An 11441-nucleotide genomic window follows, 5' to 3' on the forward strand; every position below is an offset into this window, starting at 1 on the left:
TTTCCCCTTGCTTTGCTATGATTACAGCCCTTGGACGGCTCCTTAATAGCAGCGCTCCGCGGGCTGCCCGTGTCATTAACTCCTAATTCAATCCGGGGGGGGGGGGGGAAGGAGGAAACACCCCAAACAGCATCACCCAAAAAAACCAGAGGCAGAGACAGAGAGGCGGTTTGGTCCCGCCCCCCGCGCGCCGCGAGCCAATGGCGTGAGTCACCGAGGCACGTCAGGGTCCAGAGCGGGCGCTGATTGGTCCGCGGGGCGTTCCCTCGGCTTCCCAAAGGAGGACAGCGCCGGCGAGCCCCAGAGGGGGAAAAGGGGGGCGGCCGGGCCCGCAGCGCCTCACTCGCCGGGCAGAGGCGCCGCGCAGCTCCAGAGCTCCCTCCGCACCGCCATGGCTTCTCCTTCCAAGGCGAAGGAGGTCTTCTCCTCCGACGAGGAGGGCCCGGCGGCCGGCGGCGCCGAGGAGCACCACAAAGTGAAGGTGTCCAGCCTGCCGTTCAGCGTGGAAGCGCTCATGTCCGACAAGAAGCCCCCCAAGGAGCCGCCGCTGCCCGCGCCGAGCGGCAGCGCCGACGGGGCGGCCGTGGGCACCTCCAGGAACCTGCTGCTGTCGGGCCACGGGTCCCGGGACGCGCACAGCCCCCCCGGGGCGCTTACAAAAACCTTCGACACCGCCTCGGTCAAGTCGGAGAACTCGGAGGACGGCACGTCCTGGATCCAGGAGGCCGGGAGATATTCCCCGCCGCCAAGTGAGTGCCCGGGGGAGCGGCGGGGGCTGCGCGGGGAGCGAGGGCGGCCGGGCGGGCACTGCTCCGGCCCCGGGCTCCGAGCGCCGAGATGCCCCGGAGCACGCGAGATAGAGACGTGCAGGGCTTATATTTCATCGTAAAATTTATATTCCCATCCCTGGAAGTGGTCAAGGCCGACTTGGATAGGGCCCTGAGCAACCTGGTCTAGTGGAAGGTATCCCTGTCCACGGCAGGGGTTTGGAAGGAGATGATCTTTAGGGTCCTTTCCAACCCAGACCATCCCGCGATTCCATGATATTTTGTATATGTATTCATATCTACGCGTGAGTAATTTTTAGGTGTATGTTACATATTTCTTCGTATATATGTTAGGCTTATATATTTATATGGTTATATATTTCTACATTTATATATTTATATATATGACTATATGTATATATATAAATATATACTGCTTTCAAAACCATAGAAAGATCAGAAATACCATGGACCAGTTCCCTTTCCTGACGCTGCTCTCCGGCTGCCGGTTCGTCCATTTAGATGATCCCATTGTAACAACTGGAATTTCTCCCTGATACCTTCTGCCTTACATGGTGCACAGCAACCTCTTAAACCCGGGAATTGTTCCTTCCAGCCTTGTGCGCTCTCTCCGCGCTGGCTCCCGCCGCCGTGACTCCCGACACGGGGTTGTTCCTCTCTCCCTGGTTCCCTGCAGCCTGTCAAAGTTCCCCGATCTAGGCCTGACCTCTTTAGCCCCTGCGATCTCTCCCGACCCCGTCCCCACTGCCTTAGGGACACGCGATCCGGAGGTGACAGGTCACTTCTTAAACCCTTTTGCACTTCGAGCCGCGCTGCTGTGCCTGCGCTGAATCGCATTTCACTTCGGTGAGATCCCTTAAAAATCAGAGGGGAAATTACTTTTAAGAAATCAAAAGCCCCAAAACTACCTCCGAGGGAAGAAGAAGAAGCATCCGGGCGATTCTGGGCTTTCTGACTTCCCACGGCCAGGAGCCGTGGCGGCCGTACACCTGTATCAGTGGATCGATCCGCCCTCCTCTGCGCATCCCTAACTTGCCTGATGGAAATTAAGTACTCTGCTTTATTTAAGTTAGAGATTCTACAGAAGCAAACTGTTGAGCCAGACAGTCTCGCAGAATTTGCTCCTCAATCTAATACTGCAAGAATGAAGTTTAGTGCTATTACTGCTCCTCTTTTTTGTTGTTGTTTGTTTGGAGGTTTTTGTTTTGTTTTGGGTTTGTTTTTGTTTTTTTTTAAACAATCATTTCGATTTGGCTTTCATCCACTTCCTTTCGTTTACTGCCCCCGAATTAATTTGATTTCTGTCATGCTGGGAGAGGGCCCGGGAGAGGGCAAGAGGAAAGCATCCTGCCCGTGGCATTCCCTGTGTAGCTCCAATTTTCAATTTTCGTATACCCTCAAGTATGCTGAAAAAGCATGAACAGAAGTGTGTGCTTCTACCCGGATCCACTTCTCTAAATCTGTCTAAAACCCCAGACTTAGACAAGGCCTAATATTCTCCCTCTACATTTTTCCCCCCTCGAAATTCCTCCCCTTTCTCTTTTAAATCGGCCGTTCTCGAGATCTGCATAATAGTTTCATAAATGACTTCAGTATCTGGGAGTTCTGGTAATTTCAGCGGGATTTGGGGCAAAAACCGATGATCAGGGAAGGGAAGGTCCCTCGGCCTCGACCATCTCCCTCATTTCCCACCTCCTGGCGTTCGGCCGCTCGGCAGGAGGCAATGACCAGTTCTCCCTCAGGAATACCATCTCTCTGTGGAGGGTTTCGACTTTAAAAACAGCTCCTCTATTTATTATTATTAATATTACGGGTAGGATGAACTGGGGAAAAAGTTGTAAAAGTTAGAGTTTTGAGCAACACGGAGAGGGAACCCTCTCCAAATGATTATTATTGCCCAGAAAAAGGAGGACAAATAGAAAAAAAACCCCAGCGAAACAAATCAGTGCAGCGAGGGCTTGAGGACTGGAACGGGATAAACGCAATTGCAGAGTCTGCGGTGACGACCGTCCCTCCTGCTTATCAGAGTTCAGCAGTCACTTGGGGGGATGGTGAGAGAAGAAGCCCGGGAACGCTTGGGTGTATCCCGGGGGAAATATTTATCCGGGATTTAATTTAAAAGCATGTTTTTGCGGTTTCCCCCGTGTGTAACAGAAGTCGGGACGGGTCGAGTTGACTCGACAGCCGGGAAAGGCGCTGGGATGGGGATTGACGGTTCCCCCTCTAAACCCTGTCCCTGCTGGAAGCAGCCCGGTAGCTGGGTCTTGGGAAAATTTCACTTAGGGAAAAGAAACAGCTTGTGTTTAAAAATAGAGTAGAACAACGGGGTGACCAGCAGTGAATTTAGGGTCCATTTAGTGTAGTTTTAATTTAGCATAGTTTTAGAAGTGAACCAACTGTCACAGTGAGCACCTTAATTATTAGAATGCCCTGGTGTGATCATAAGACAGTATCTGACAAGCTGTTTTCTAAGAGGGCTTTGTTTTCAGTATCTAAAGGAAGGATAATAAGAGAAGTTTAATTTTTTCCACTGTAACTGTTTTCTCCCTCACCTTTCTGAACTTCTGAACACTTTCCTTGTGGGATTTTTTAATTGCATGATATGTACTTAAACAGCTTCTTGGTCCAGCCTATTTTAAAAAGTAGAAGAGGAAAGTGAAGGAGTCCAGAAAAAATAACGTGCAAATACTGACAAGCATTTGAACCAGACACTATAGTGTGTACAAAATTTAGCAGCCTCTTTAGAGCAGGCTGTGTGTCATTTGCTGTATCAAGCTGGGGAACCAGGGTGACTTGCCCCGGGAATTATGCGAAACACAGCCAAATTGCTCAGCTTTTGAAGTCAGCTGCATGCTTCTTATTCATTCTTTAGATTGTAAAATTATTAGTGAAATGCAAAATTAATCTAAAGACCTAAACTGATCTAAAGTCAGCCGTGTGCCATTCCGGGTACATGTGCCTAGTCCAGTTGGGGTTTAAGGCAAGCACAAAAGGTGGTAGATTTCCTGACTTGTATTGGTTACAAATGCTGCAGTTATGAGGCTTTTTGTTTTGTTTTAGTTTTAATTAGCAAATATAATAAAAACCAAAAATGTTGAATGAAAAGTCCACTGCTTTCTTGGTTTTGTTGATACTTGTTGAAAATCAGAAAATACTCACTGAAAAGAAAAGTTAATAAGCAGAGGAAAAACTCCCTCTTGAAGAAGAAATATCAACAAAAATGCCTAGTTAGTGAAACCAAAAAAATTGTAAGACCCACTTCCCCAGCTATCAGAAAAAAATAGGGTGCTTAGTGGAGAAATCTTGGAGCTGGGCTGGGCTCTTCTCTTGTCCTTTTGTGAATCTCCTGCCTTTGCGATGTTTGTGCTGTGCTTTGCTGGAGTTACGCCTCCAGTTTTGCAGCTACCAAAACAGCTGGTTTGTGTGCTCTCAACCCCTATGATGTGACTCCTAAAGAGATCCGTGAATCCTTTGTGCCCCATCTACCCTTTTGAAATCGCTGAGACAAAATTTCACTTCCCAGGACATCTGCTGCTTTTATCAGACAAAGATTTCCAGAACCACTTGCAAAAGGATCCTCTGTTTTCAGGGTCTCACTTGGAGGCCCATCAAGCACAGCATCTCTGCAGAGCACCCAGGTCTCCTTGCTTTTGTGATAACTGGCCTTTCCCTTCCTTGCAGGACACCTGAGCCCCACTGCCTGCACCCTGAGGAAGCACAAGACGAATAGGAAGCCCCGAACCCCGTTCACCACTTCCCAGCTGCTGGCTCTGGAGCGCAAGTTCCGCCAGAAGCAGTATCTGTCCATTGCCGAGAGAGCAGAGTTCTCCAGCTCCCTCAACCTCACAGAGACCCAGGTCAAAATCTGGTTCCAGAATCGGAGGGCCAAGGCCAAGAGACTGCAGGAGGCTGAGCTGGAGAAGCTCAAAATGGCAGCGAAGCCAATGTTGCCATCGGGGTTCAGCCTCCCTTTCCCCATCAACTCTCCCATCCAGGCTGCCTCACTGTATGGAACATCCTACCCTTTTCACAGACCTGTGCTTCCTATCCCTCCCGTTGGACTCTATGCTACTCCCGTTGGATATAGCATGTACCACTTATCCTAAGAAGATCAGAAAGACGAAGTGACAGTAAGACAGACTTCCTGGTGGATCATGTCCAGCCCTGAGAAGGCAGTACCCCAACCAGTACTGACCATTCCTTCTGCGCGCTTCTATCTGCCATCCTGAGTGTACGGGAGTTTGTGCTAGCAAAGCAAGGCATCCTGTATGCTACAGGTTGGGCATCTTCTGAGAGTGCTCTGAGCACTCAGAGTCTGATCCTCAAAGAAAAAAAAATTGTAAAAACAAACAAAGAAAAAAGAGAGAAAAAATATTTGAGCAAATGTAGGGGGTTTATACAGTGCACGTAAAACTAGACTAAAAAAGAACGGGTGAAAAGGCAATTTTATCTTATGGAGGCAGAGATTTCCTGACACGTTCCTGACGGGGCCCAACACAGGTTTAAATTTAGAGGGGTGCATGCCCTCACACCACACTCTAAGTTGCCATCACTTAGTAGGGGGGCAGTGGGGAGGGAAATAAAAAGGTATAATCAACGTTTTGTTGTCTGGTTGTTTTTTTAAAGAAAGCAGAGCCTGTAGCTAGAGACACCGTGTAAATAGAAGCTAGACCCAGTAGAGTCTCAGTGAAGTTCAGAGTCAGCAAATTCCTGCATTTCTGGGAGTAGAGAAAATTTTTGCATCCCAAACCTCGGCAGATGAGTGCAACAAGATGAGCATCAGGGCACCTAAATGTAGAGCCCAGCTTTATCCACCATGGCTCCCGTAAAGCCTTTATTTGTATAAATAGCTTCAGCATTTGTAAAGCACTGTGAGGGGAGGTAAAGTGCAAGGAAGGGTTATTAGGCAGTCTGGTCTTTATCTCTTCCTGTTGGCATGCTTTGAAATGTTTGGCTACAGCCAGGTAATCTTGGCTCTGCAATGTTCTTTGAAAACCAGGAGAGAGGGAAGGAAGCTTTCTGGGGAAAGAAGACGTGGGTTGTTTCCACGGTGGTGGAGAGCAAAGGATTGTTGAACAATTCTGGGGGATGTCTGGGGTTTTTATTAGTGTTTGCAACAGGCTGTATTAAATAGAAGAACCCTCCTGAGTCTTCCTCTTCTTCCCTGCTAAGGATGCCAATATAAGTGACTCATGCTTCAAGCCCTTCTAAAGAGAGATCCAGGTATCACAAACAATCATCCCTACAAGTAGGACGGTGGGGTGCCAAGAGACTGCGTAACCTGTCTGTCCCCGTGGGAGCTCCCCGAGTGCTGGCAGTAACTTCCCCAGGCTTCTTCTTATAACTATTGTATTATGTGTATTACTCTTGCTAAACTTTATGAGGAAGTTACTCCAAAGGCCGTGGAGCACTGAAGTTGGAACTTCTCCTGGATTTATTTTCTTAGCATGCTGTTGCGGAAGAAAGAAACAAAACAAAACAAAAAATCAGAAAAAAAAATGGAAAGAAAAAAAAAAAGCCACGAGGTTTTGCTGGTTTTGGTTTGTTTTGACCCAGGCACTGATGCTGTCTGGGACCTACTATAGACGAACTTCCTCTTTCCCTTCCCCTCACCCCTAATCTTCCATTATAGGAGAGTCCCTTTGAAAGGGATGCCTTGTACAATTTTATATATTTTATTGAAGATTTATTATTTCTTATCTCTTATTTCAAATTAAATTAAAAAAGAAAAAACATGTTTAATCGCGTGTGGGTCTGTTAGTGTTTGGAGTCCTTTAAAAGGTAACTTCTCTCCGTGTGTGTTTTGCACGGCTGGGTCAAGTTCAAAGGAATGTTTGGGTTGCCTTTATGATTATTTCCCCTTTCTGAATCTGAATTAAAGCCAAATTTGCAGCACATGAAGGTGAATTGCAAGTCAACAATTCGAAGTTGAAAGCCAAACCTTTTATGAGGTTTCCTTGTTTTTAACAACCACTTTTAGGCGCCTCTATTCTTAACAACATCATACTCTGGAGATGTCTCCATCTCTTCTCTTAGCTCGTGTGCCTTCCTCTTTGGCTTGGGACTCTCCCTCCGACTCACCTTTCCATTGACCTCATCCCTGGGCTTTAGTGGGAGACTAGTCTCGGCCCCCACAGTAGTTGGGTGGTAATTTGGAACAGGTAAACCCTGCCAGGGGCCATGCAGTACTTCAGTCCAGTTTCAGGGCGCTCGTGTGCTGTCGGCACTGTCCCGTAGTTTTCGGGCCAGGCTCAGAGAGCAGGTGCAGGACCTTTCTGGCGAGGGAGTCTCGGGTCTGCTCAGATAAGAGGGGTACCCGAGAGGTCAGGGGGGCCGTGTTACACCCAAATCCTATGCTGGCCCAACGTAAATGCCGTCGTAGGAGGGCTGTTGGGGTTAGGAGTAATCCTTGGCATTCCCGCTGTGGGGACAAGGTGTGTTTGCCCGTGCTGGGACAGCCGGGCGGTTTAACCCGGGTGCGCTCTCCCCGCTCCAGCCGCGGGGCTCCCAAAGGCAGAGCGCTCCCGGCTCCCGCCGAGAGGAAGAACCGCGGCGGCGCTTCCCGGTGGGCACAGCCCGAGGGGCCGCCCAGCCCATCCCGCCTGGCTCAGCATCCCGCCGGATCGGACCGCTGCTGGGCGAGAAGGAAACCTCGAGGCGGGGAAACATCCCGCGATCTGGGCTCTGGGGAGGGGGCTGCGGGCCGGGGGAGCGGCTTGGGGAGCGCCGGGCATCGCGGAGCTCGCCCTGCTCACCCAACTCCCGACTCCGAGAAAAACCCCTGTTACCCTTCCCGCTTCGCAACTGTAGGGAACAAAGATGGGGGGACCTAATATCCATGTAGACTCTTCAAATTAGCATTTGCTGCCGCATAAAAACCGGAACCAACCGCTTCTTTCTCGGATTCCCTTTTCCTGAAGCATCATCCCCCTATATACAGGGCAAGGCGAAGCCCCCTCTCCCCTGTCCTTCCCCGGCCGGTTGTGCCGAGTGCTGGGCCCTTAGCTGGGCCGGGCTATAAATAAACCAGCGGTATTTTTTAACCTTCAGTATAAATCAGCTGTGTCAGGGATTACAGCTAAATCTTTTCGCTGGAAATTCTTTGAGCGCAGGAGCTTTGTGTGTGTTATGATAGATCCTTAAATGGATACAGATTTATTGCAGCACACAAGGGTGTTGAAGGAAAAGCTTCCAAATCTCGGTTACAACCTCTGCTATGGGAAAGGCAGGACGGATCCGTGACACCTTCTCCGAGCTTGCGGATGGCATGACAATTCACCCTGCGCCCATTATTAACTTGTTCCAATTAAAGCCTTCAGAAAGGCCGAGTTAATTGAGTATTATATTTTATTAGGAGGGAGGTGTCAAGCTTTACTCATGAGACTTCATCATCGGCCTAATGGGAGCTGCCCCGCAGGCAGATCTGTAACTGAATAAATTACAGCAAGGCAGGGAAATCAGAATGCTATCATTAAAAGCGATGCACTTACTGAAATTCCTCCCCCACTTTCGCAAGAGGCTGTGGAGGTGTGGCTTTAATTAGTTATTTTAATGCAAAGTTAAATTGTTCCCAAAGTATTTTCTGACACAAAGCAGATGCGATGATTAGAAGTTGAGTGAGACTGAAAGGAGTTGGCATCTGTTCCAGGTACATCTATATATTTTAAATTCCCAATAGAAAGTGAAAAATAATTAGAGCAATAAATAATAAACATTAAAAACAGCGCGATAAATTATCCCGATCCTTAAAATCCGGACTTGCTGAGCGGCAGCTCAGGCCAGCCGGGCACAGAGCTGCTCTCCCGGGACCTTCATCACCAGGGATGGATTTGTTGACATAAACATTTGGGATTGGGCTTTCTGGTTCGCTACGGCCAAGCGTTCATTACCTAAAGCCACGGGTGCTCCGAGCCTGCATTTCATGTTGTCACATTGCCTTGTCAAACCCCGGAATTCCTGCATTTTATGGGGAAGGAGGAAAACTGGCTGGCTGGGAGCGGCGCGCCCGGGAGCGCGGGAGTTTCTCTCCACTGGACCCTCGCTGCGGGGCCGGGGACAGCGGGCACCCAGCTCTGGGGGCAGCGACCCCGGAGGACCCCGGACCCCACAGGCCGCACCGGCGGTGATGGGGCCGCTCCCGGCGGGGCACCGGCTCCCAGTACCAGCTCTGGGCAGCGAGGGCTCCGCGCAGGAGCGGACACCTGCCCGGCGGCCCCAGCGCGGGATGCGGGGGCTCAGGTGCCCCCCAGAGCGGGCAGAGCTGGGTGGTGAGCGGAGCCTTGGAGCATCCCGGCCACAACAGCCCTGCAGCAGCGTCCCGGCTCCCGGGCCCTGTGCGGACTGCCTGGCGCAGGCACCACCGCACCGGGGATTTACACGCACGTTTTTACACGCATTCGCACACCGTGCGGGGACGTGCGTGCCTGTGCGCGGACACATCTCCGTAGCGGTGAGCTGTACACCCCTCATTTCCATACAGTGTCAGCGCGTCTCGTCACACAAGTAACCACAGGCACCCGAACGCCCCATTTGCGCACACGTGGGGCTTTGCAGGATTTTTGGGGTGAGTGCTGAACGCGCACTGCAGGAGGAAGGGGTGGGTGATAAAGCACGACCCACCCGCCCAGAAAATGCCAACCTCTTCGGCCCCCCGTGTTTGCGGAAGGGGCTTCAAGCCATGCACTCGTCCCCCGGGTGCGCGCAGCTCCCGCGCAAGGAGCCAGAGGGTTCGCGGAGCAGCCGCGGTGGATCCAGCTCCCACCGCCCCCGGTGGATCAGAGAGGGAAGTGAGCATTTTGCTTTCTCCAAAGTATATTTACCCTCTCTATTTATGCCCCATTTAGTATTCCCGAAGACTAATGTGGGTCTCTTTATCAAAAAAAAAAAATCATTACACGGGACAAAAAAATCCGCAAACAAATAAAAGCCAGCATTCTTCCAGTGTGACTGTATTTCTCCCGTTCCTACGATCACTATCAGCCACGGAGACTTCAAAATGCCTTTTCCGGGGGTCACTTTGGAAGTTAACCTACTTTCGGCAGCGCCCACATTCTTGGCGTAGGAAGTCCCTCTCGCAAAATAAAAACAAAGAGGTTACTCCGATTTTTTTTTTCCATTGCAGAGCTGGGGGCATATTTTTCCAGTGAAAAGCATTAGGGATCTCAGGGAAACTACATAGCTCATCCCAGCGCTGGGAAACCCAGGAGTGAGCCGCTACACGATTCACACTCCTTTTCGCTGCCGGACCGCGCCGCAGGGAAAGAGAAGGGGAACACTTTGGGGTCTTCTTTTGTTGTCGTTGAGCTGTTTTGTTTTGGTTTGTGGTTGACTCCCTTAGCCCCTCCATGTGTGTTTCCCACCGTAATCCATAAGGCATTTGGCGGGTGCTACCAGCAGTTCCCAACTAGTTGCACGCAAGGAATAAAAATCTTTCCATCCATTATATTTCAGTCTTTTAACACCAGAGCAATTCTGTCCCTGCTGTTTTAGTGGAAATACCGGTCTATAAAGCTGCAACTGCAGTATATTTTAAAATGCTACCATTTTTAAAGGGGATTGGAATAATTCTGCTTTGCTTGGGAAGAAAAAGTCGCAAGCAACGTATGTGCGATTAACATTTTATAACACTGTTCAAGGAAATTAAAAACATTCTGTGATATTCTTACCGTAAAGGCAGGTCTTTTTTGGCAAAATGTTTTGTATATGTATTTCTTAGATTGCTGTGTTTTGAATAAGCAAGAATCTCGTAAAGAAAAAAACCCACGTTCCTTAAAAGTATGCGCTACCCGTTTTATTAAACTGATTATGCTAGCGTTTAACTCAAAAGTTTGTTTTAAGTAGGAATATTTTCCCAGACGTGTAATGGATTGCTTGAAAACAGAATTCTTTGCTTTTTAATGACCTGTAATGGCCAATTCATTTCAACTGCGCTTATCAAGGTGCTGTGTTAAATAACAAACCGGTTCTTGAAAACAAAAAAGTCATAATGAAAAATAAGCAGTCAGAATAATCTCCCATCTCCGAGCCAAAAAAATGCAATAAAATTAATTTAAGACTGTCAAAACATCAAAGCTGAGAAAAGGAGCTGCTAAAATAATGTCTCTTGATAAGGAAATAATAAAAACACACCAAAAAATGTCTACTCAATAAACTCCACTGGATTTGGGGGTCTGTGCTATATTTTATTTGGTGATGAAAGCACTTTGATGTCACTGTATTCCAAACAATTATTATTATAATTTTAAACAACCTGGTGTTTTCCATTACTAACGGCTTACGCTTTGAAGTTACACCTCATAATTTCTTAAATTAAATAAATCATTTTAAGTTTGCACTGGGAGCCTTTTAATAGCAGAGAAAGGAATATCATTATCTTATTGAGAGGCAATTGCAGTGGCTCCAGTTTGGCTGTAGCTGGGGGCAAAGTGGTGCACTATAACAGACATACTTTATTAGCCTCCCATAACTCTTGAAAGAACATTTTTATATTTTCTTTGATTCCCCCCCTCCCCCTCTTGTTTTAAAGCTGTCCCAACCTTTAATTACTGCCTAATATGAAAAGCATTATTTTTTAATGCTGTGTAATTTACCAGAGGCAATAGGCCAAGTTAACAATTGTTTATTAGGGTTGCTGTTTCACACAGGGCAAAGAAT

The 11441-nt window shown here is 48.5% G+C and overlaps 1 protein-coding gene across 1 annotated transcript; it reads left to right on the forward strand.

Annotated features, from left to right (window-relative positions):
* The first annotated feature begins 330 nt into the window (after nt 1–330).
* MSX2 (msh homeobox 2) lies at nt 331–6530 on the forward strand. Its single transcript, XM_027682619.1, has 2 exons — nt 331–749; nt 4470–6530. The coding sequence occupies exons 1-2, from the start codon at nt 392–394 to the stop codon at nt 4892–4894; spliced, it is 783 nt and encodes a 260-aa protein (XP_027538420.1). The 5' UTR covers nt 331–391; the 3' UTR covers nt 4895–6530.
* The last annotated feature ends 4911 nt before the right edge of the window (nt 6531–11441 follow it).

Source organism: Neopelma chrysocephalum, unplaced genomic scaffold (genome assembly GCF_003984885.1).
Source record: "Neopelma chrysocephalum unplaced genomic scaffold, ASM398488v2 Primary Assembly neopelma1_63, whole genome shotgun sequence".
In the NCBI taxonomy this organism is placed as follows: domain Eukaryota; kingdom Metazoa; phylum Chordata; class Aves; order Passeriformes; family Pipridae; genus Neopelma; species Neopelma chrysocephalum.

Excerpts from the sequence above, each read along its gene's own strand:
- MSX2 (XM_027682619.1), top strand. The coding sequence starts at position 392 with ATGGCTTCTCCTTCCAAGGCGAAGGAGGTCTTCTCCTCCGACGAGGAG. Across the intron at positions 750-4,469 it reads GAGATATTCCCCGCCGCCAA|GACACCTGAGCCCCACTGCC; the intron begins GTGAGTGCCCGG and ends CCTTCCTTGCAG.